The 21,337-nt window shown below is 50.9% G+C and overlaps 10 protein-coding genes; 5 read left to right on the top strand and 5 right to left on the bottom strand.

Annotated features, from left to right (window-relative positions):
- Positions 1-4,261: 4,261 nt before the first annotated feature.
- On the top strand, positions 4,262-5,137 carry CHC_T00002572001 (hypothetical protein). Its single transcript, XM_005713534.1, has one exon. It carries the CDS (start codon positions 4,262-4,264, stop codon positions 5,135-5,137), a length of 876 nt encoding a protein of 291 aa, XP_005713591.1.
- A 3,221-nt stretch (positions 5,138-8,358) lies between these two features.
- CHC_T00002571001 (hypothetical protein) lies at positions 8,359-11,400 on the bottom strand. XM_005713533.1 is given in 2 exon segments: positions 8,359-8,502; positions 8,503-11,400. 1 exon segment carries the CDS (start codon positions 11,398-11,400, stop codon positions 8,503-8,505), a length of 2,898 nt encoding a protein of 965 aa, XP_005713590.1. The 3' UTR covers positions 8,359-8,502.
- Positions 11,401-13,460: 2,060 nt separating this feature from the next.
- On the bottom strand, positions 13,461-13,748 carry CHC_T00002570001 (hypothetical protein). The gene has a single exon (XM_005713532.1). It carries the CDS (start codon positions 13,746-13,748, stop codon positions 13,461-13,463), a length of 288 nt encoding a protein of 95 aa, XP_005713589.1.
- Positions 13,749-13,843: 95 nt separating this feature from the next.
- CHC_T00002569001 (hypothetical protein) lies at positions 13,844-14,071 on the top strand. Its single transcript, XM_005713531.1, has one exon. It carries the CDS (start codon positions 13,844-13,846, stop codon positions 14,069-14,071), a length of 228 nt encoding a protein of 75 aa, XP_005713588.1.
- Positions 14,072-14,207: 136 nt separating this feature from the next.
- CHC_T00002568001 (hypothetical protein) lies at positions 14,208-14,630 on the top strand. The gene has a single exon (XM_005713530.1). The coding sequence runs from the start codon at positions 14,208-14,210 to the stop codon at positions 14,628-14,630; it is 423 nt and encodes a 140-aa protein (XP_005713587.1).
- A 42-nt stretch (positions 14,631-14,672) lies between these two features.
- On the bottom strand, positions 14,673-15,002 carry CHC_T00002567001 (hypothetical protein). The gene has a single exon (XM_005713529.1). The coding sequence runs from the start codon at positions 15,000-15,002 to the stop codon at positions 14,673-14,675; it is 330 nt and encodes a 109-aa protein (XP_005713586.1).
- A 308-nt stretch (positions 15,003-15,310) lies between these two features.
- Positions 15,311-15,517, bottom strand: CHC_T00002566001 (hypothetical protein). The gene has a single exon (XM_005713528.1). It carries the CDS (start codon positions 15,515-15,517, stop codon positions 15,311-15,313), a length of 207 nt encoding a protein of 68 aa, XP_005713585.1.
- Positions 15,518-15,522: 5 nt separating this feature from the next.
- On the top strand, positions 15,523-17,333 carry CHC_T00002565001 (hypothetical protein). XM_005713527.1 is given in 2 exon segments: positions 15,523-16,791; positions 16,792-17,333. 1 exon segment carries the CDS (start codon positions 15,523-15,525, stop codon positions 16,789-16,791), a length of 1,269 nt encoding a protein of 422 aa, XP_005713584.1. The 3' UTR covers positions 16,792-17,333.
- Positions 17,334-17,512: 179 nt separating this feature from the next.
- Positions 17,513-19,540, top strand: CHC_T00002564001 (hypothetical protein). The gene has a single exon (XM_005713526.1). The coding sequence runs from the start codon at positions 17,513-17,515 to the stop codon at positions 19,538-19,540; it is 2,028 nt and encodes a 675-aa protein (XP_005713583.1).
- Positions 19,541-19,627: 87 nt separating this feature from the next.
- Positions 19,628-20,545, bottom strand: CHC_T00008713001 (1-acyl-sn-glycerol-3-phosphate acyltransferase). Its single transcript, XM_005713525.1, has one exon. The coding sequence runs from the start codon at positions 20,543-20,545 to the stop codon at positions 19,628-19,630; it is 918 nt and encodes a 305-aa protein (XP_005713582.1).
- Between the last annotated feature and the right edge of the window lie 792 nt (positions 20,546-21,337).

The following is a 21,337-nucleotide window of genomic DNA, read 5'->3' as shown; positions in this document are numbered from 1 at the left end:
CCCCCCCACCCCCTTGATCGCCCTCGATCTTGATCTCCGCCCGGTCAATCAAGCACCACACCTTATTCCTCACGCCAAGTATCCCGCCGTGACAAGAGTGGTACTGTACACGGTACAGTACTGCTTGGTCTCGCAACGGTTTCCCCACGCAACATCTTCCTCTTCCGGCTCCGACCCCTCCTCCTCTCCTCTCCTCTCCCGTTGAAAATTATTCCCGGTCCCCTTACCACCGTTCAAGAATAACAACATCCCACTCGCTCATCCCACCCCCTTCCACTTCCCGCCCGCCCTGCCCATCCCATCCCATCCCATCCCCTCCCATCCCATCCCATCCCTTCCCCATCCTCAATCTATGGCAAAACCCTCCGTCTCGACGGATGCGCGCCGCCTCTCCACAGCCGTCGATCGTCTCGATGCCGTCTCCCCCACCGACCGGGAGAGAGCCGCCCGCCATGTCTTCGACATTTGCGTCTTTCACGTCACCCGCGTCCGCAAGGCTCACCCTTCCCCCCCGCACCACCAGCAACCCCGTCCAAACTCACGCTTCTTCATCCCGCACGTTCCCCCGTCCGCCGTCTCCGTCTTCGACATCGTCCATCCCCATGTCTACCGCATCGCCCGTCGCCTCGATCGCGCAATGAGACATGCCGAGGTCTCCCCGCATCCCGCCGATGCCGCCGCTCTCATCGCCGCCGTCGACGCCCAAGGCGCTCTCGCCGCTCTTTTCGCAGTCGCCCAGAATGCCGGCGTCCATCCCGCAGAGCTCGATCGCCTCGCCCTGCCCCTCCGCAAGCGCACCGCCCCCGCCCTGTTGCGCACCCTTTTCTCCCCAGACATGCGCGTGGCAAACGCCGCCAAAAAGGCATTGCGACAGGTCGCCGCCATCGCCTCGTGCCAATCCACCCCCTGGATGACCTCCATTCGAGCAGCTCTGGAGCTCAGGTCGGCAGTCCGCTCAAATCGATCTTCCTTGCTCAGGGCATTGCTCTCGCGCCTGGCCGAAATTTTGCATCTCGTCGTTCGTCAGGCTGCCGTTCAGCGCCGAGCGGAAAAGCAACTCGTTCGACGCCGCTCTTCCCGATCATCGTTTAGTGCTTTGTTCCTGCTTCGCCCTCGCCCGAGCCTCAGCTCGGAGCGCCGAGCAGCTGATAAGAAAGCCATGAGATCGGAGAGGAATTTTTTGAAGGCCTTCTTTGGTGGCTTTGCTCGCCGAGTCCGCCCACTTGAATATCCCGCGGATGGAAAGGATCGCTCCTCCAAACGACGCTACCGCAAAGATGGGACTTTTAGCCGCCGCTACGCCCACCGCGCAGATAACATCGATGATATGCACAGTACGGCCTCTGGTGCATTTTCGCAAGCTGGAAGCAATCAAGGCTCCATGTTCAGCAATGTCACAGATACGCCGAAAGTGCCAGCTCCGGAGCGCCGCAGCGCGAAAACACGCCGGGGAGCTACGATAAAACGCGATGCAGCCACGGCCATGTACATCTTTGAGAAGTTGCTGGCAAAGCGTGTCAATCCTGACCTGGGTGATCGTGTTGAAGTGATCAGCACACTTGCTGACATCGCTCAGTCCACGTTTTCTAAGCAGTACGCAATTTCTCATAAGATTGAGGAAGTGAACGAGTACAGCGACGCCATGACCGACGTTTTCGTAAGCCATGGTCATCGCATCTATTCTGTAGTCCTTGAGATTCTTTTTCGACCAGTGCGCGAGGCCGACGCCAACAAAATTGGTGTTTTCTCTTTTCACGAGACTGGAATTATCGAATTCGGAACAGGGGCTCCATTCACAAGGCGGAGGCTTGCAGAGTTCCCACAAAGTGCGATATGTCTTCCCAACATGGATTGCACGGGTCTTGCCGCAGTATCCTGTAACTCCCTACTCAAAGTGGTCCTGCTTCATGTCCCTGTGGTATGCGCACAAAGGTTGGCTTTACTCACAGGCACTATCAATAGCGCCTTCCTGCATGCCTCTGAGGCACTGCAACGAAGAGAAGATGGATGCTTGTGGGAGGTGAGCAAGATTGTCACTGCCGTCGACGCATTAACTGTGCTGGTCGCTGCTATCCCGCCAACAGCGGAAGAAGCCTTAGAGATGATCATGCCGGAACCGGTGACCCTTCGACTGGTCATCGAAACATGCATTCGTTCTGTTAGCGCCACAGGTCGTCTCTTGGCTCAGAACGCCGCACGCTCGTCGGCTCCGCGGTTGTCCGATGAAGGCACTTTGGACTCTTTGCGGTCATGGCAGGCCCTCATTCGCGTTTTGCCGGCCAGCCCGGCAACATGGACTGGAACACCTTCCTACTCTTCATCGATCCTTTTTCTCGCGCAGGCTACGCGGAGAGCCTCGCTGATTGCTGTCTTGCAAGGGTACAGGAAGGAGAGATATACAAGCCGGTCTGCCGACGACAACGTTCTTGGCGACGAGGCTTACCCGTCCGTATCGACTTTGAACAGCAGCGGTTCTGGACATGGTTTGAGTATGGAAGAAAGCCAGGGTAGCGAACCTTCGAGTTTAGCAGAAAACGGAGGAGGGCTTGAAACTGAGGACGAAAACATCACCACCCAAGAACTCCATATGTGTATATCCGCAATGATTAACGTTCCCGGGACTAATCCTGTGGATGTGTTCTTTGAGCTGTACAGGACCATTGTGTACCTCTATGCCACTGATCTCAGGAAAACGCACACGCGAGTGAAGAGGTCTATGACACCGCTTTCCTCCTCAAAGGATGGAGTCCAGAAAATGAGACCCACGGACGAAGCTCTTAAATCTGACAATGGAATTCAACCTGGTAACGCGGAACCAAGTACGCCGAGGATTTCAGACGCGCGCTCACAATCTGATGAGGAAGTGAAAGGGATACTGGTGGAAAACATAGCTGTGGACGGAGAGTTGCCTTCACGTGCATTGCGACGAGCAGTGATGGCATCTGAGTTGGACCTCGGCGAGTATTTCGACATGGGCCAGCCATTGTCGCTACAGCATATAAGTCCGCATCAAACTGGTCATGCACCCGGAATTCACACATTTGAGGAGTTTTCACATGCACTTGCAATTATCATCGGAGCATTGTCAAAGAAGATGGTATCAGACAAGCTTGAAGCACCTCAGGATGCAGTGCAGTCGATAGCTCGTGACGTGCAACGTAGCGGCTCAGCCTATTTAAAGCGCGTGCACAAGCGGGCACGAGCCATTCTCCGGAAGGATACCTTCAACCATGAGTTCGATTGGAGAGCCGAGCGATACGAAGAGCGCATACGGAAGCTAGAAGAGGAGGTTGCGAGTCTGAGGAGCATGTTCCAACACATGCATGATCAAAGCTTAACTTTTTCTCGCCGGAAATCCCTTCCGAAGATTTTGGGTTGGTCGGGAGACACGCAATCTTCGCGACAGATATACGAACGCGAGCCATTCCATGACCCTGGTTGCAATCCGTCGAAATGCTTGTGCAGTTGCTGAGTAGAAGAGAGCAACTGAGGAAGACAATGTAATCCGTTTTCGAATGGCATCGCCGACTCACAGGTGGTGTTCTAACTCGTAATGCAACTCAACAATGCATATCACTTCGCGGTTCAAGCCGTTTTTTCGTTACGGTATTGACTGTTGGTGTGTAAAATTAAAGAAACTGAGCATTTATTATTAGACAATGAAAGCCCTTTAGAGCGAACAAGTCTCTTCATTCCGCATGCAATTGCCCCACAGGCAGAGAAAGAAGTCCGTGATGGGAGCGTGAAACATTTGCTGTCTGATAAGTATTGACAAAGCCCATTCGGTCTGTTGTTGCCCCGGCAAGAATCGTAGGGGGGGTGCAGTATTCTTTCTTCGCCGTCTCTTCCGATGTTTGCCGGCAAGGCATAAACCCCAAACTGCAGAAGCAAGGCACGGTCGATAAAGAACATGACATGATGTCGGTAACCAATGTTGTACCGTAGAAACGCTTCTACACACACCTACATCCCCGAAGATTTCGAATTGCGGTGTGAAATGATATCCGAAATTTATAAGCCTCTTCTCGATGCTTATTCCGTGCCCTCCGTTACTTTTGTACACGTGTTTCTTCCACAAGCCAAAAGTGGCTCCTTCGGTCTCCTGATCAGTATCATCTCATGTGGGGGAGTCTCATATACGGTAGTATTGATCTCTCCCACGCATCTGGAGAGCGAATAACATATTGAGACTCTATTTGAACTGAAACAAAGGTCATTCTGCGAGGTGAACGGTATCCAGTCATCCAGGAAAAACGGATGAATGGGACAAGAACAAAGCATTGGCGGGGGCAACGTGCCCGCCTCGAGCAAAGATGCCGGCGTGCACCGAGTTGAAGGCACGGGCCAATCGGCCACTTCATCACAACCTACCACAAAACTGGATCAAGTTGTGGCAAAGTCAAGCTCCTTGAATTTACCACAGCAAATCTTACCCCCTCCCCGTGTCAAGGATGAAATGCCCTCAGCGCTGCAGGGCACGCTTGTCATGCATGAATTGAATCGCGTTTTCCATAGTCTGTTGATGGGAGTCGAGGAAACTCCGAATTCACGCGTGCAGTCCACAACTCTTGAGGGAACTGAGGCCTCAGGTTCTACTGATGGCCATGGGACAGCAGGCACCCCCGGGCAGTCCGACGGCTCTAACGTGGATGGAGATGGAAGAAAAGAAGAAGGGCACGCCGGCAACAATGTTTTGCCAGAACGGACCTCGATCGATGACCTGACGAGGGAATTATCGGAAGATTCGCGAGCAGAACAAAATCGCTGGGCACGCTTGGGCATTGATGAAGCAACAGTCAGTGCCGTGCTAGAGCAATGTACAGGAGGACCGAAGATGGCCAGCGTGTTGAATCGACAGGCTCTGCTCTTGCAACAGATTATGGCTGCAAAAGAAAAGTCTGTCAGACTCAACGCTGCTATGGAAAAGCATGGGGTGGCCGCAAAACGAACTACAATGGCGCTCGAGCGGCTCGATCGAATTCACATTGCGTTGTCCGATGTCCAAGACAATTTAGAGTCTGCTGTTGCTACAGCAAATATTCTTGGAGCCTCGCATTTCTCTCATGACGATGAAATGTGCTCGTTCAAGAACTTTTTGCGCCACAACCCGCCGAAATACTCTAAGTCGGAACGTTGATACTGGCGTAAAAATGTGACGAGCTCTGTGTCCTAGCTCTCTGAAATCTGTCATTGCGACGAGAGCAATTGGAAATAATCTTGCTCATGTCTATAGCCAATGCCTATAGAGGAGCGCTTTTGCACGCTTGGTATGTGATATTCCAACTACTTTTCGACTAGGGTTGGTTTGATGGCTTGGCAGAAAGTCGACGATCCCAATCAGACTTTGCCCGTGAATGTAAGCACAGCTTAGGTCTTTTTCGTCACCGAACGAGATTGCTTCAGTTTTGAGTCAACCAACTTTAATTCTTTGGCACGTTCTCACGGCAATTGTAGTTTTTCTCAAATTGTTCGCCATGTTCTGGCATCGACGCAGACGGGGGCAGTGGTGCAAGGAGCCTTGCGCTTGTCGGATAATGGGCTCGTGGATTTCGCCAGAGCTGCCCAGAGCAAAAAAGGGTCCACTTATGATTCGCATATCCGCGTTGTTTCATTTAGGACTCATTTGCTGTGCAGGGCAGTTCCATGCCCTTGTTTTAATCTTATCTAAAGTACAACATTGAACCCCCTGGTACGGATCCAGGGGCGAGAACAGATGATATTCTTGGTCATGAAAGTGAATCTGATTGAAGGCAGACTTATATGACAGTCGAGAACTCAGTTTATGTGTGCTGCCCGAAAGCAACCTGATGGAGACTGAGGGCACTCTTCGCTGCTCTTCCAGAAAGTCATGTTTAAACGTGGAGCGTAAAAAATGGAACCAGGCGCGTATAGTGTATGTTCATTCCGGCAGTTACATTGGTAGAAAAATTCTCCCAGTTGCAATAGATGTGGATATCATGAAGCATAGTTCTATGGCTTGAGCTTTGCGGAAGCCACTCAAGGGTGTAAATACGTTTCTCCTGTTGTCCGCGAGACTAACCTCTTGCGCCGAAGTTGTATATTTCTGTGGTAAGTATGAGCGCAGCAGTCTGGACTCATTCGCTCAAAGGCACGCTGACTCAGCGTATCGGAGCAAGGCCACGAAGCGTTCGATAAATGCCCTTCGTGCAGCAAAAACAGCATTTGTCATAAACTTTACCCCTACTGCAGCTCTGGGGATTCGGGAGGCGGAAACTCGAAATTTTGGTGTGTGCTGTCTAGAAACCAAGCACACCAGAACCACAGACTAAAATCGTTCTTTGATCCTGAAGGGTAACTACCGTACATCCCTGATCGTTGTACGGACAGGGTTTTATGCATATGCTGACGAAATACTTCAAGCCACATCCAAAGTCGCTGGAGTTGGCGTGTTGGACAGCTCCGTCACGATCAAAGCGAGTGAGGACTACTGCTCTATGGCAAGCTTGAGTCATGAGAAAATCAATACCAGGTCTTCTTTGTGCCTGCTAGATCTACGTTACATACGTCCAGTCCCGTATAAAGCCACCCGGTTTACAGAATAGAAATTTGAGTAGCAGGGCTACCCTGCGGTAGAGCTCTATACGATCCCGCCCGTGCATTTGCTCTTTGGTTTGGCGGGACTTCTTTGAAATTGCTAACCGACGACGCACCACTGCACTCAGTTTACGTCTTGAAAAGAGTAGTGTCTTCAGGGTGCAGGAGTTGGAAATGACAAGGAAAGAGGCTGCACGTATCCGCGACGGGGCTGGTAGTGGCCAACGACTCATGCTGGTGATGAGCCCGTTGGTCAGCATGGGGCCGTGTCCATCCTACACGTCGACAGTGCAATCTTGACTAAAACCTGAGGACCGACGGTACCATCCTGATAACTCGAGATTGGGCCAGATGGAGGGGCCACCTTCTAGTTTCCGAAATAAGTGGCGTTCAAGAGCCTTGACGCAAGGAATCCCGATTCATGTCATGTGGGGTGAAGGGTGACGTCACTGAGTGGTAGTCCTGGGCACAACGGAAGATACCCATGTGCAGGATGTATCTAGCTGTGGCTCTCCGAAGCAGAATTTGGGATAATTTTTTGGATGATATTTTTCGAACAGACACCGCAACGCCCGCTCACCGATATGTCCCCCGCCTCTGATCCTTTTCATTGGTCCTCAGCTTTTACAGCACAAATATCTGCGGCGAACAGATAGGGGCGCCTCTATGTAAAGAATCTTCCTGTGTGGTTGCCGTGGTAATCCTTCGGCAGTTCCAACCACAGAACATATAATTCTCCTTCCCAAAAACCATTAGAAGCTCGCCATCAACGCTCCAATTCCATCTTCCTTGGCTACCCGCAGCGCACAGCCCCAAATCTTCTTTTCAGCCTCTGGTCTTCCGCCTCCCGTCACTGCATTCCGCCCGCTTTTCATCTGTCCCGCCACCGTACAGATCCGGTAGGTTTTCTTCTACATATTGCCGCCCATACGCGGCAGTAAATCTCCTCCCATCACAACCGACCCCTCCCTTCCCTGAACTTCCTGCCCTCATTCTCAAGCAATCGCAATGACGTCCTCCTCCCTCACGAACACTGCGCAGGACCTTGAATTGGTTTCTGCTCTCATCAGCATGAGTACAAGCCATCGCAACCCACACCCCTCAAGCAATCAGGGTAAAGTTACTTTCAAGAACGTCGAGAGTCCACACTCTCCCACGCGAATCGACGCAGAGTACCCTACTCCGCCATACCAACCCTCTCAGTCATCCCCTCCTCGTCGCCCGTGGCGAGAGCAACTACTGGTACCCACCCACCCACACTTCGCCGGTTCCCACTACTATGCGCACAGTATTCCGACGCATACTTTTCAAGTTCATCCAGCCATGCCGCCCTTTTCTGCAATTCACATTCAAGGACAACATCCGCATATCATCGCAAGGCCACAGGCCTCTCCCATCACTCGCTACACTCCGGAGCAGCGAAAGGCAGCTGTGCTAAGGTTTAAAGCCAAGAAGATGCGCAGGAAGAAGCAGTCTTCTGTTATTCGGTACCAAGTGAGGAAGCGTCTCGCCGACACCCGCCCAAGATTTAGGGGTAGATTCTTCAAAGCGAAGGCGGTAGAGAAGAAATCAGTAGGCGAAGACCAGACAACAGTCAGGGGTTCTGGGCAGCAGTAACTAATCGTTGTTCAGTTCTTCCTGTAGGTGAGCAGAATGTTAAGAGACGGAACGTGTATGTTTAACCAGTATTCCGTTTTCGTTCTTCCTCAGTATACGATCGTCTTGTGAAATATAAATGTTAATACACTCACTTTCCTCGATCTCATGAAACTTGCTATCACGCGCTGTTCTAAACGACTGTAGTGGGTGGGAAATTTGCTGGACTTCATATCTGCAGACATTTTACCAGCCGTGCGAGCATTTCACAATTTTAAGAGACTGGCCAAAAGTTACTACGACACGGAAACAGTTTCACTGAGCTACGGTACATGAGCAGTTTGGCTTCCCTCACAATGGAGGTTGCAAGTCTTCATCCAGATATGCACCTAAACCTTTTGTCCAGAGCCACGCCGGGCTAGCAGGTGGATCGATGCTTGTATCAGAACTTTGCCAAAACCTTTTCCTCTTCTCAAGCGATCTGTATGCGTCCGCTTCCCTCCTTCGCAATAGGATTTGAACACCATCCGCAACGTCTTCTTTAACCTTTTTGTAAATACTCATACTCAGGGTCGAGTCGTTGAGGCACTCCGCTGGAACTTCAATTGGTTTTCCAAATCTGTAGTACAGTCGATCTGGACGAGTTGGTACAGCAAGAGGAGGCACCATTAAGGGTCGTCGTGAAGTAGATTGGGTTTTCCATGCTTGAGAGTTGTCTCCGAAGACACTTTCAACATCGACAGGTCGTCCCAGAGCATCGTTTGCGGTTCTTATGAAATTGCCCATGGCCTCGGTATCCACCAGAAGTTTGACCATGTCTTCAGCTCCGACTGTGGAAACAGGAATAATTGTCGCTCCGAACAGCGCACAAGGACGAACAAATTCGGGTGAGTCTGGCCAATGAAGAGAGTACTTTTCATCGCTTTGACCTTTCAATGCTTCTCTTGCACCCCCGGGGAACAGCATGCACCAATTTCCCTTGCTCAACTGTTCGAGAAGGGCAGAAGGGCTCACAATTACTACCCCCGAATCTGAAACCTCGTCTAAACTGACTGTTGTGGTTCCCGGAAGAAGAACGGTCTCAGAGCCGAACAGGCGAGGGTGTGCAAGTGGACGGAGAAGAGTTTTCTTTGAGGACAATATTCGCATGCTAGGATACATTCCATCCAACCAACCCAACAGCGTGTGGTTTGAAATGAACAGAACAGGTTTCCCGTCAGTCTGATCGGGAAGATTCTCTTCGCCGACGAAGACAGGTGAGCATTCTGTGTTCCAACGTCCGAGAAGGGATTTCAGCCTGCTCATTTCAGCCAGAGACTTATCTGCTGTCGGATTCGTATCAGTTGAGTTTTTTGCTAGTTTCTTCCTCAGTGCGTCCCTCCGCTTCTCAAGATTTGGAGAAACAGTTTCTTGCGAGGTAGACTCCGTAGTCTTTCGGAAGCCATTTTTAAATGGTCTTAACAAATCCGGCAGAACAAAGCGCTTGTCGAACATCGGCGAGTGTCCACCATACGGCAAAACTGCAGAGTAAATGTTTGGTATATAACGCTGAAGGCGGTAATTTTCAGAGAGACTGGGTATCAAGTTATCGTTGACTGTGCTGATTACGCCAATTTCGTTAGGTCCAAACTCATGAGTCAGCTCTGAAAGCTCCTGACCGGACATAGAACAGTTTGAGAGGATTCCCATTCGGTGCGACAACGCGTCTTGGGGCAAAATGTCCGCCATTTTTGATAGGGCAGCCAACATTTTGCGCAATCTAGGGACCAGATCTGGGCCGATATCTTGCGTCACAGAGTCGGGATCAAGAATGAAAGGAAGAAGGATGAAGGGCATTAGAACGGTATAGTGCTCGTGAGTAAAACCAATAGACAACAAAAATTCCCACAATGGTCTTGCTGCAGACCGCTTGTAACATGTCGCAGGGTTGATCATCAGAGCAAGGTCAATGTTCAGTGTTTTCTGCTCTTGACTTCGCTTTCTGCGTATGTTCTCGCGTGATACCATGACGGTCAATGCCCCGCCCATACTTTCACCAATAATTGATACCGGGCCCCCTTTGGCATCATCATATATCAGTTCCAGAATGGAGCTTGCCAGTTCTTCGGGCGACTGCCTATTCCCAAAAGGGTACTTCACACTGGATAATACCCACTCCCCATCTTCGTCAATGTTTGCGACCTGTGACAAAATGCTCTTCCCAGAGCCATCAATACCGGGGATGTAATACATTTTCCTGCGCTCTGTTGCTAGGTCCTTCGAAGCGTCAGACAGAAACAGTAATGACAATTTGCTGTCATCCCTGCTTTCTTCATTTTCTTCAAACACCTTCATTGCTCTCTTTGCACGAATAGGCTGCCACGGGCTGTATATTTCAGTAGAAACCTTTCCAAAATTGACGTTTGGATTCGGTCTATCCAAGATGTGGGGTCGCTGTTCAACATGGAGTCCGAATCCGCCTGCAAACCCGGCCGCTGTTTCCAACTTTTTCAGGACATCGGTAACGTAACTCTGATCTATTCCCCAAAACTCCGCGCCATCAATAGCGACCTGGACGTATCGTCTACTCGGTCTGATGGCGTTACGAATGAATGCCGGTGTCCTCTTTCCATAGAAGACGAAGGTCTTCGCTCGCACGTCGATACGATCTTCCTCGCTTGGTCCTGTGCGAACTGAAACCGTGATTTGCTCTGTGCAACCGACTTTGAGAAGATCTGGGAGCGCATTCAGCGGGCTGTCTTCTGGGGGGACCCCCTCTGACAAGGAAAGTCTTTGAAACTCATCTCGATTAACCCAATGAACGATGCCATGTACTTGTGAGCCTCTGCTGCGCTCTATATTAGCGTTGGCGGGCTCAGGCGGTAGCCCAGGAAGGTTGAAGACAAGACGATGGTTGTCGAGGACAGCGACGGCGGAGTGAAGGATTGGGAATCGTCGAAGCCGAAGGCGTGACATGGGACCAATTTTGTTGGGATTCATATTGGAAAAGTAGGCAAAATAGGGAACGGCATTCCCCAACCCGGCGGGTAACGACGGGGGCTGTGTGGGTTGCGCCGGTGGCAGGTCCGATTCGGGCGCTCTAGGTTCGGATAAGACATCTGTTTTGGAGGGCTGCGTGGCTGTAGCGGTCACTTGAATGACACGAGAGAGGCGAGAGGGAGAGTGGGTGGGGGGTGTCGATGGCGAGGTTGATGTGCCCAAGAATGCAGGTCGAGAGGTGAGCGGGGCGCATGTAATGAATGATATCATGTTGGACAGAAGTTGTGACTTGGTCTGAGGCCGGCGAAGAAGAAGTGCTTCTCTCCGGTGATGCTCGGTATATGCATGAGAAGCAGAAAGTTGCGTTTGATGCTCACTGAGGTCCGAGGTTTGGCAATACGCAGCTCTCACATGTCGTGACAAAAGCAGCATTGGGCTCACAGAGCCACTTATCGGGAGGGCACTGGTCTGAGAAGTGCCGTGCGGATCAAGTGCATGGCCCTCCAAATGTCGAATATTTATTGGTTGGAAGCTCTTGCCGGTTCGCAACACGGCGCATACCAGCAGTGTCCCTTCCTCTTGTCATACACGTGTACAAACATCAAGGCAATCTCTCGACCATCTCGCGCTCACCGTTGTTAGACCCATGCTATCACACGTATCGCCATTTGTTGTGTCGCTCCCGTGCTGTATGAAGGCCGCCGCTGCATTTGCCTTTTATCCTCAGAGTCTTTTAATGGGTACACCGCAGCCACCATGACCTCGCGGCCATCTGCCAGTTTATCATCTGCATCGACAGTCCCTCCCTCTCCTTCCCGAACCCCTGCGTACACTTCTGTACCTTCCGATGACAACCGCAACTCTCCGCTGCCCTCAAGCAATAGCTCGCCGCCGCCACTTGCTGCCCAGATTCCGCCTCCCCTGTCTACCCCCGAATCTGACGAGACACGTCGACCTTCGCCAGCACAACAACTCGGCGACCTGAGTGCTGGCCCACATCGCACGCCCCATACCCACATTGCGACTGGCAGTGATCGAGACTTCGGATCTCCGACACGGCAAAGTGAACGTGGCCCACCGCCTGAGTTGATCACTTCAGTCCCTGGGGACTTCTCCGCCCCAAATCGACGTGAATCGCAAACGGCTGAACACCTGAGAAATCTTCAAGTGAGTCGAAAACGCCCTCGCTCTCCCGACTGCGCGAGTGTCCCATCCGACGAGGGAGGTGGAAGCGATCGTCGCACTTTCTCTCGACAAAGTGCATCACCATTCCAGACGAAGAGAGTGCGCGGAACCAAATGGCCTCGGAGTGAGCCCAATGTGGGAAACGAGCATCCGTTAAGCAATGTACACCCTCGAGTGGAGATGTCGTCCTTGCGTGCTATCCCAGTAGAAACACGCCTTGCACATCGCTACATTACTGCTCTACACACTTTAGACAGCGTCTACCGAAATCGCCTACCATGCGCGGCCTACGTGGAGAAGGTTGCACACGACATGGTCATAGACTCACGCGAACTACGTCGTGTCCACGCGCTTGCCGTCATCGCCCGGCTGGCTGAACGCAAGCCATTTGAAATTAAGCGCTTTCGCTTTCGACAGATTCTCGCTGGACATCGCGACCAACATCGCATTACGCGCAGTCTTGCAGGAAGCAAGGAGTCAAGATTGTCTGGCCCTCGGCGGCGGAAAGGCCATCCCATGCGAGGAGAAAGCATTCGAGACGCCAGGGAGACTCTTGCCTCTGCTGGGTGGAGATATTTGCATCGCAAACAGCGAGCTTTTGACGTTCTCAATGGTACAGAGACGATCGCTCAAATGAAGGAAGATGGGGTGTATATTGATGACTCGGAAGTACTCTCCGTGCATGAAGATGACAATTACAATGACGAAGAGGCGGCGAGACAGAAAACGAACAGTTGGTTCAGTGCGATTCGGGAATTGCCAGATTCGGAAGGCGTACCGGATGAAGAGATAAATCGGATATCGAGAAAGGTCGAAGGCTTCGCAGGAAGGTTGCGGCAAGTGCCAAGTTTCGCGAAACTCAAAGAGATATGTACCGTCTTACCCGACAAAAGAGACTCAGAAGCCAAGGTGGAACAGGTATCTGAAAGCTCAAACTTCGATTGCCCGTCACGACTCGCGTTTCTCATAGCTTTGTATCGAGCTGAATCGCTGAAGCTGCAAGCCAGTGCTGACTACCTACATGACTCTCTGCATTCACAGGGAAAGCTGCGACTGGAATTCCGGCGTGAAGTGCTGGAAAAAGCTGGTATTTCTTTGCATCTCGTCGTGGAAAAATTGCTACTTTGTTCTTTCTCCTCACTGTCTCAACTAGCAGAGAAGGGAAACCGGTTTGTTTGTCTTGGGAAGCTCATTAGTGAACAAGACAGAGTGAGACTATCTGAAGCAGTAAGAGAGACACAAATCGATTGTTTAGAGTCGCAGATGAAAGTTCGGGACCGACGCATAGCCGTGAAGCTTGTGGAATCATTTCTCTCAGCGAAAAGATGTCTCCGAGCCTCTATTGCAGAGTTGCGATCACTACTCGGGGATGAAGAGTATACAAACCATGTGGTTGAGTGTCTCCATGGAAACCCGTTTGGGATTGTGAACATTTTGGCGGATGAAGGGAGGCCTTCTGTGTTTGTAGAAAGGGCTGTTGTGGACCACTTTGGTGATTTGTCGCAAGCACGCGCTGCGTCCTTCGCGAATGTCATCGGGTCGTGGACGGCATCTAGCGGATCCAAGTGTGTCGTTGAAGATAAGTTTTCGCTCACTGTTGATGAAAAGCTGGCAGCGTACTGCAAGATTCATGCAGACCGCACTAAGCATGACAGAAATACATGGGCAGAGTTTGAGGCTTCTTGGGGTCTTTTCCGCGTTATCTGCCAGAGAACGACGATTGCTGATCCTGTTGAGGCGACTATTAGAGTACTGAATGAAGATAAGGGAGGAAGCGGAATTCTGAATTGGCTTTCATCTGAGAGCCTCGAAAAGATTTGCGTGCGCGTTGGGACGAATGGCGATGACGCTGTTACGTTAAGAAGTTTTGCCAACGCGTTTGTCCCCAGTATATGCGATTGATGCGGAGTCGGTATCGCTGTTTCGTGGCTTTTTACGGAAGTTGTCTGAATGTGAATCGTGGTAGAAGGGCCGGTAGCAGCACGGGCGCAAGACACTTTCGATTGTTGTGGGGTGCGTTGAAGAACATACTCTCACTTCGGTGTGGAAGCAGCCTCCTTGGCAACTCGATGTTCAGCTCGCAAAAGACTGTACGACAGCAGACGTGGAGAGCGGCAAAGCTATGGCGATTGATTGGCTACATGCTGCACAAGCGGATTTTCCGTGTTTCTGGGCCGTGCTGCCGTTATTTGAGCCTATTCAGATCATCCTTTTTGTGGTTGCAGGCTAAACAATGCCCCAAGATGCACAGAACAGGCAGGGCAAGAGTTGTTCCTGGTATGGATTGGTTTATTTTGGAGAACAAATCATTGTGATCCATGTAGGGTTGCCACCCGTTGGTGTGTGAGCCAAGCCACTTAAATTATCTCAAAAAATTTAGCTCGCTTTTCGCAAGTGGTGTGACCATTCAAGCCCGAGGCGCCATGGATTTTGGTAACACTGAGGTGTCGCAACTGCTTTTCCTGTGCTAAGCTATCGAATCTTAAGCCAGCCGTCTCTGCAAGAAGGATGGAGCGCCACCCGGCCGGTTGCGACCCGGAAACTTTTCGTCGTATTCCGTTTCCGTCTTCACGTCGTTCAATACCCCGACGAAGATCTGCCCCACGGGCTGGAAGGGGCGGTATTCCCCGCGCTACTTCTATCTCACGATCTGCTGCTGGATTCAGCTTGTATTTGGAGGATGCCATTACTGACGTTTGTAGGGCATCACGCCATTCCACGGCAGACCACGCATCACGTGCTAAGTTTCGTGAGCTTTCCCACGAGTTAAAGAATCGATTCATTGCTCATGTCGTAGCAGAACTGCGGGGCTCAATATCAACCGCAAGGTATAAAGAGGACCCCAGAAAGAGGCCTAGATCACAAGATGCGTATGGCCTTCATGAAGACCGCCATGTGTCCTCACGGAAGCAACTGAAGCGACCGAGCCGGGGAATCGCCCTGCAGTCTTCGCCACATGCCTCAGTGAACACGAGAAGGAGGGCATCTATAGACCTTACTTCGAACGGATTGCTCGGTGCCAGTGACGAAGAAGTCGGGTCATATAGCACTCGTTACCAAACCCGGCGAACGGTTGATGCTCGATTTGATGAGGGCATGGACGACCAAGCTGTTCTCGTAGACCGCAGGACACAAGGCTTGAGAAGGCGAGATTCTCGTCTATCTTCTGCAGAAACAAATGATGCTGAAGAAAAGTACTCATCTGAAATGCATGAATCAGATGAGGACTTCGAAGACAACGAGAGCCATCTTTTTATACCACTCGTTAGGCCAAAAAAGATAGTGCGACGACGGTCCTTGTGTTCTGATCACATGTCCTTGACTCCAGTCATAGATGACGACGATGAGGGCACGGACAGCGAGGAGCGCAGAAAAGTGCAGGCGCGCCGACCGCTCCGGAAGGTTCTCGAAAATCAACATGAGCCACGTCTAGTCTTTGCTGTCGTGCCAAAAGAAGGACATCGCCTTTGCTTTGATCACAAGATCTTACTACCGGGTTCTGACGGTGCTGTCTTTCTGCCGGTGCCGAAACCTGAAGGTATAATCAAACCAAGTGAGCAGTCGGATATTTTGATGCACCCTCTACCACCCGATGACGCATTCACCTCTCTGGCTGGATTTCCTACGACTAATGACAACATGCCCGTGCCAGGGACGCAGCCACATATGCTTAACGGCACTACAGGCCAGAGGACTGCCTCAGACACCCCAGCACCCACCACTACCAAGCCCGCAAGAGACCCACATCCAGAATATAGTCAAGTGGACTTGATTGCGGCAGAAAGTATCCATGCACCTTTTGAAAGATTTTCGGCACCTTCTTCTGCAACTAAAGTCAAGAAGATCAGGGGAGACATTCGGGATGAGCTTCAAGCTTTGGGCTCAATTGCTCCTGCTCAACAAAGCCCTGAACCGATCACTTCGCGACTCCCAGTTAATGTTGGTGAAGTAGTGCGGCAGGGGGACATACGAGGTTCAAGTACACACCAATCTCACGACATGGCCAGTTTACCGGCTGAAAGGTCTGGAATGCCGGATTTTAACCAACTTCGTTCTCTCATGCTGGCCATGGGAAAGTCAGGACTAGTGCCATCCATGTTTTACGCACAAATGTATCCGCAGCTTATGGCACCTCATCAGGGAGTACCAACCGCATCACATGTCGTTCAACCATCGCAAGCTGTGATGGCAGCGCCTCCACACGTACTGCCGGCGCCCCCGCATGTTCGGCCTGGGTCTTCCCACATGCTCCCACCTCACTTTTTTGGTTCTTCAGCACTTGGGACCACCGCATCAAGCCGCGTTGTAGGAGTCCCTCTCATTGCAGATGTACAGGAACCAGTCAATGAGACAACTTTAAGGCAAATCCCTGCGGAACATGTTGAGGACTTCAAGGATACATACAAACGAACTCTCTTGGAACTAAAGAAACAGAATACGGGCAGTAGTCATGTCGAGCGCGGTGATCTTGGTTGAATATCTAAGCTCACTACGTCGTTGAAAGTTTAGGGGCAAATACACCAGTTGACGATGATAAGCAAAAAGTCTGCAGCTGTAGCCCTTCTGAAGACTATTCGTCCACGGACCGTTGTTTATGCAGTATAGGCATATCTGGAGAAGTTGATCGCTGGGAGCGTTCGGCTGGCAATCCAAAATAGGATCTGCGTATCCCTACGTGCCATGAACACATCTGGAATAATCTGGCCCGACAGGATCCCCGTCTTGAGTGTGGGGTCCCACAAGCAAGCAGTCAGGATTCAAAGAATTGGTTACGACTGAAGGAGAAAGAGAAGACGGAGCACGAGCATTTAGTGTAGGGGGCCTTGTTGGGGCTTAGAGGTTAGGAAGCCTCAGACGCGCATTTGCGGTGGTTTAAAAGGGCGGGCATATGGTACATGTATCATCTTTATTCAACGAATTCCGCTCTGAACTACATTCGTTAATTTCAGACCCATGAAAACGAACAAACGAAATGAAAACAGATGCTGCATAGCCTGGCTTCGCGCATTGCTTGGCAAGAATTGCTTTGCTATCTGAGCCGGACAGAGACCCACCGTACATGTGGGCGCTCGAAGTGCAATTTATTGCTACAGTACAGTACACAGCTGTGGGTCCACAGTGCAGACTCTCATTCTAAATTTGGAACGAATTATTACTAATTATTGCTTAATTTTCTGTCAAGTGATCTCCGTTCTCCATGACAATTGATCTTTTCCCTCGTGCAGTAGGTCTCTCAAGGGTTTGTAGCAATTTGCATTGCACGTCGAGGATTTTTTTTTGGGCACGACTAAGTTTTGGGAGCGTGTGGCACTTGGACGGTGAGCGCTTTAGAAGCATGGCTAGGGGGCGCTTGCTGTTCGTGGCAAGTGTACATCCCACGTTAAAGAGACATAACAAAATTCAACGCTGCTCTGCTCAGTTGAGCTGTCGTGGCTTTTTCTCAGGCCAACCTGTGAGATCAACGGTAAAGACTGCGAAAAAGTGGGAAATATCAGCAATGTGTTCGATGCAACCCGCAATGGCGTCAGAGAGCAGTTTAAAGATTTTGAAATACGGAACCAACCCGATCGACGGGCAAACTACTGGCACGAGTGGCATGCGTAAGAGGGCCAAAGTGCTCGTATCAAATCCCAAATTTCTTCCCAACTGGATTCAGTCCTTGTTTAATGCACTTGGAGGTAGAGACGTTCTAGAAGGAACTACTCTTATCGTGGGTGGCGATGGCCGATTTTACAACACAGTCGCCGCGCAAACTATTATTCGCATGGCGGCAGCGCATGGTGTGAAACATTTGGTTATTGGTCGGAACGCCATTCTCACAACCCCAGCTGTGTCAGCGATGATTCCCGCGCGGAAAGCTGTGGGCGGAATCATTCTAACCGCGAGCCACAACCCAGCTGGCCCTGACGGTGATTGGGGTATCAAGTACAACACTGGGGCGGGCGCCCCGGCTTCGGAAGGACTAACTGATAAGATATATCAAGAAACTGTTGGAATCAATGAATACTTTCTTGCTGACCTTGGCATTGATATAAATTTAAGTATTGAGGGTACAACAAGTTTTGCTGACGGAGCGTTCACGGTAGAAGTTGTCGACCCTGTTGCGGAGTACTGCGATCTCCTGGAAAGCATTTTTGACTTCAATGATATTAAGAAGTTGCTCGCTAGGAGTGACTTTTCTCTTGTCTTCGATGCCATGCACGCGTCAACAGGAGAATATGCGAGGGTAATACTACATGAGAAGCTAGGAGCGCCGTTAAGTAATCTCCTCAACGAAATCCCTCTCCAGGACTTCGGGGGAGGTCACCCTGATCCAAATCTGACATACGCCGCTGAGCTAGTGAGAATGTTGGATCCGAGGCAGACTCCGGATGCGCCCCAATTCGGGGCTGCGTCTGATGGTGATGGAGATAGAAACATGATACTTGGCAGGGGTGTATTTGTTAGCCCTGGGGATTCGGTTGCGATTATAGCGGACTACGCCGCGAGAGCCATCCCGTACTTTCGAGGCAAACAATTGAAAGGCTTGGCGCGGTCTATGCCCACTTCATCCGCTCTAGATCGCGTCGCTGAAGCTCTTGGTATTCCAGTTTATGAGACCCCGACTGGATGGAAATACTTTACGAATTTAATGGATGCTGATCGGGTGAGCATTTGCGGAGAGGAATCCTTTGGCACAAGCTCAGAGCATATTCGTGAAAAGGATGGTTTATGGGCAGTACTGTCTTGGCTCAGCATTCTAGCGTACGAAAACCGTGACAGCCCCATTGGGAGCCTCGTTACAGTTGAGGATATACTGGTAGGTCATTGGCGGCGATACGGTCGAACGTATAATATGCGCTACGACTTTGAGGGCGTTTCAAAAGAAGCTGGCGACCATATGATGAACTGGTTACGAGAAATGGTTGATGGGGTGGCACCCAAACACCCTGAAATTGCAGAGATTGATGAGTTCCAGTACAAAGATCCAATTGACGGTACAGTGGCCTCGCAGCAAGGAATCCGGGTGACGACAAAAGACGGAGGACGCGTTGTATTCCGTTTAAGTGGAACCGGCTCAGCGGGGGCAACAATTCGTGTATACTTTGAGCAATATCAAAAACCCTCATCGTCGTTCACGGTGAAAGATCCAAAGGACGTCTTCAGGAATCTCGTTAAGAAGGCGATGGGTTTCGCCAAGATACCGGAAATCACCGGGCGAACCGAGCCTACAGTGCTGACTTGAGAAATATGCAGATGACGTGCATTTAGTCACAACACAGCTCTGGACCAGCCGTCATCACATGGTCTCGTTGGGATCCGGCATCTCTCCTTACCTCTTTTTCTTAGAGGATCCAGAACCTTTCCGCGATGGTCTGATATTCATTGCCGTGAACAGCCCTGTCAACGCTACTGCCCCAAAGCTTGATGCAAACAGAAAGTACAAACCGTTAGGAATATTGGAGAAAAGGTAAATCGTGGCTGCTGCTGCGAAGCCATACACAGCGACAAGCGCATGAAAAGGACGAGCTGATGAAAACTTAGTATCCGATTCTTCTTCGTTTGGTCTTCCCAGAGTCGAAATGTCTTTGTTGAAATCTGCAATACGCTTGTCCTTCTCGTACCATCGTTCGAGAAGCCATTTCTCAAGATCCTCCTCTGCCTCCGGTAAATCCTTCATTGGATAAAACTTAACATGTACATGGACAACTGTAGACACCCTCCCGGCTAGTGCCCGTTTGATCGCAGGCTCTTCACCCTCGAACATGAACGTCGCGTCTATGACACCATCAAATTTGTCACGCAATGCGGAAACGATTGCAGTGAATGCCTTATATCGCGGGAACAGGACGTGCGTCGTCGGCGCAAGTTGTTTTGTGGCAGCGTACGCTTCGGAGTACTGTTGCTTTTCCTCTGTAAAACGGGTTCCCTCAGGGTAGAGAACAAACCAAAGAGGATTTCCCGTTTCTGAGTAGGTTCCCATCGAGGCCAAAGCCTTGAAAAACTTGTCCTTGTCGGCACCCCAAGACCTGGTCAAAAATGCAAACTCAGCAAATTTCAGTATGTTTCCAAAAAGTGGTACTTTGCCCAACGAAGCCTTGACAACAGACTTCGCATTTCCAGGATACGGATATCCAAAGCGTGCGACATACGCCAGTCCGAGAAGCCAGTCCACATCTGAGCGGTGATTAACGATGGTCAGATGGGACTTGAGTGGATCAATGCGATCGCCATAAGACTTGAAAGACATGCCGGCCCAATCTTCCAGAAGGAAGACAGAGAGCAAAAAAAAGCAACGTGAGAAAAACGTGCATGCATGGCGGTGGTGCTTCAGTGAAATGGGTTTGATAAGGAAGTAGCTCAGGGCCTCGAAAAAGCACGCGACGGAAGCGGCGCCGACGAGCGGGAGGAAAACCCCAATGACGGACAAAAATGCTTTGAGTTTCGCAAAACTCATCGCAACGGCCTCGATACGTGTGCTGTGTGAGGGCAGAACACTTGCAGAAGCCAAGAATCGTGGCCGGAGCTTCCTGCCTTCGCGTTGTCAAAAATGAGGAACGGACGATACTCTGAGGGAACAAGAGCAAACGCCGATAATTTTGAGACAGGAGGGAGCTGGGGTGTCTCGCTTTGCTGGGAGGTAGAGGAGATCAGTGGACGCGTGGGCCTCTTAACAAATTTATCGAGTGCAACGGACATGGGCGCGCGAAGGCTTTTGAAGAGACGAGGCGCTTCAGCGAGTGATGGTGCGGTGGGAGGGAGAAGAGGAGAACTGCACGTGGGCGGCTCGTCTATGTCGGTGGAGACTGATGGCCACCCGTGGCCGTGGCGGTGGGTCTGCAGCAATGAACTGCGGAAACAGTCAGTCCATGAAAAGTTATAATTAAATTGGCTGCGGGTGGGCTAGGACCGTAGAGCGATATGGCCCCGCACTCTTCATTCCAGTGCATCCAATGAATCAGCGACAGCCGGTTTGGCTCTGTGTCATCGACAAACGAAGCGTGCGATGCCTTCGGATGACTTTGAACTTTTGGCGTAGTCA

Source organism: Chondrus crispus, genomic scaffold (genome assembly GCF_000350225.1).
Source record: "Chondrus crispus Stackhouse genomic scaffold, scaffold_143, whole genome shotgun sequence".
NCBI lineage: Eukaryota > Rhodophyta > Florideophyceae > Gigartinales > Gigartinaceae > Chondrus > Chondrus crispus.
The sequence above is the reverse complement of the archived record's forward strand: the minus strand, read 5'-3'. Positions and strand labels throughout refer to the sequence as shown.

What these genes read in the sequence shown, in the direction of transcription:
- CHC_T00002572001 (XM_005713534.1), top strand. Translation starts at nt 4,262, where the DNA reads ATGGGACAAGAACAAAGCATTGGCGGGGGCAACGTGCCCGCCTCGAGC.
- CHC_T00002571001 (XM_005713533.1), bottom strand. Translation starts at nt 11,400, where the DNA reads ATGATATCATTCATTACATGCGCCCCGCTCACCTCTCGACCTGCATTC.
- CHC_T00002570001 (XM_005713532.1), bottom strand. Translation starts at nt 13,748, where the DNA reads ATGTTCACAATCCCAAACGGGTTTCCATGGAGACACTCAACCACATGG.
- CHC_T00002569001 (XM_005713531.1), top strand. Translation starts at nt 13,844, where the DNA reads ATGTCATCGGGTCGTGGACGGCATCTAGCGGATCCAAGTGTGTCGTTG.
- CHC_T00002568001 (XM_005713530.1), top strand. Translation starts at nt 14,208, where the DNA reads ATGCGATTGATGCGGAGTCGGTATCGCTGTTTCGTGGCTTTTTACGGA.
- CHC_T00002567001 (XM_005713529.1), bottom strand. Translation starts at nt 15,002, where the DNA reads ATGGCATCCTCCAAATACAAGCTGAATCCAGCAGCAGATCGTGAGATA.
- CHC_T00002566001 (XM_005713528.1), bottom strand. Translation starts at nt 15,517, where the DNA reads ATGAGTACTTTTCTTCAGCATCATTTGTTTCTGCAGAAGATAGACGAG.
- CHC_T00002565001 (XM_005713527.1), top strand. Translation starts at nt 15,523, where the DNA reads ATGCATGAATCAGATGAGGACTTCGAAGACAACGAGAGCCATCTTTTT.
- CHC_T00002564001 (XM_005713526.1), top strand. Translation starts at nt 17,513, where the DNA reads ATGACAATTGATCTTTTCCCTCGTGCAGTAGGTCTCTCAAGGGTTTGT.
- CHC_T00008713001 (XM_005713525.1), bottom strand. Translation starts at nt 20,545, where the DNA reads ATGTCTTTCAAGTCTTATGGCGATCGCATTGATCCACTCAAGTCCCAT.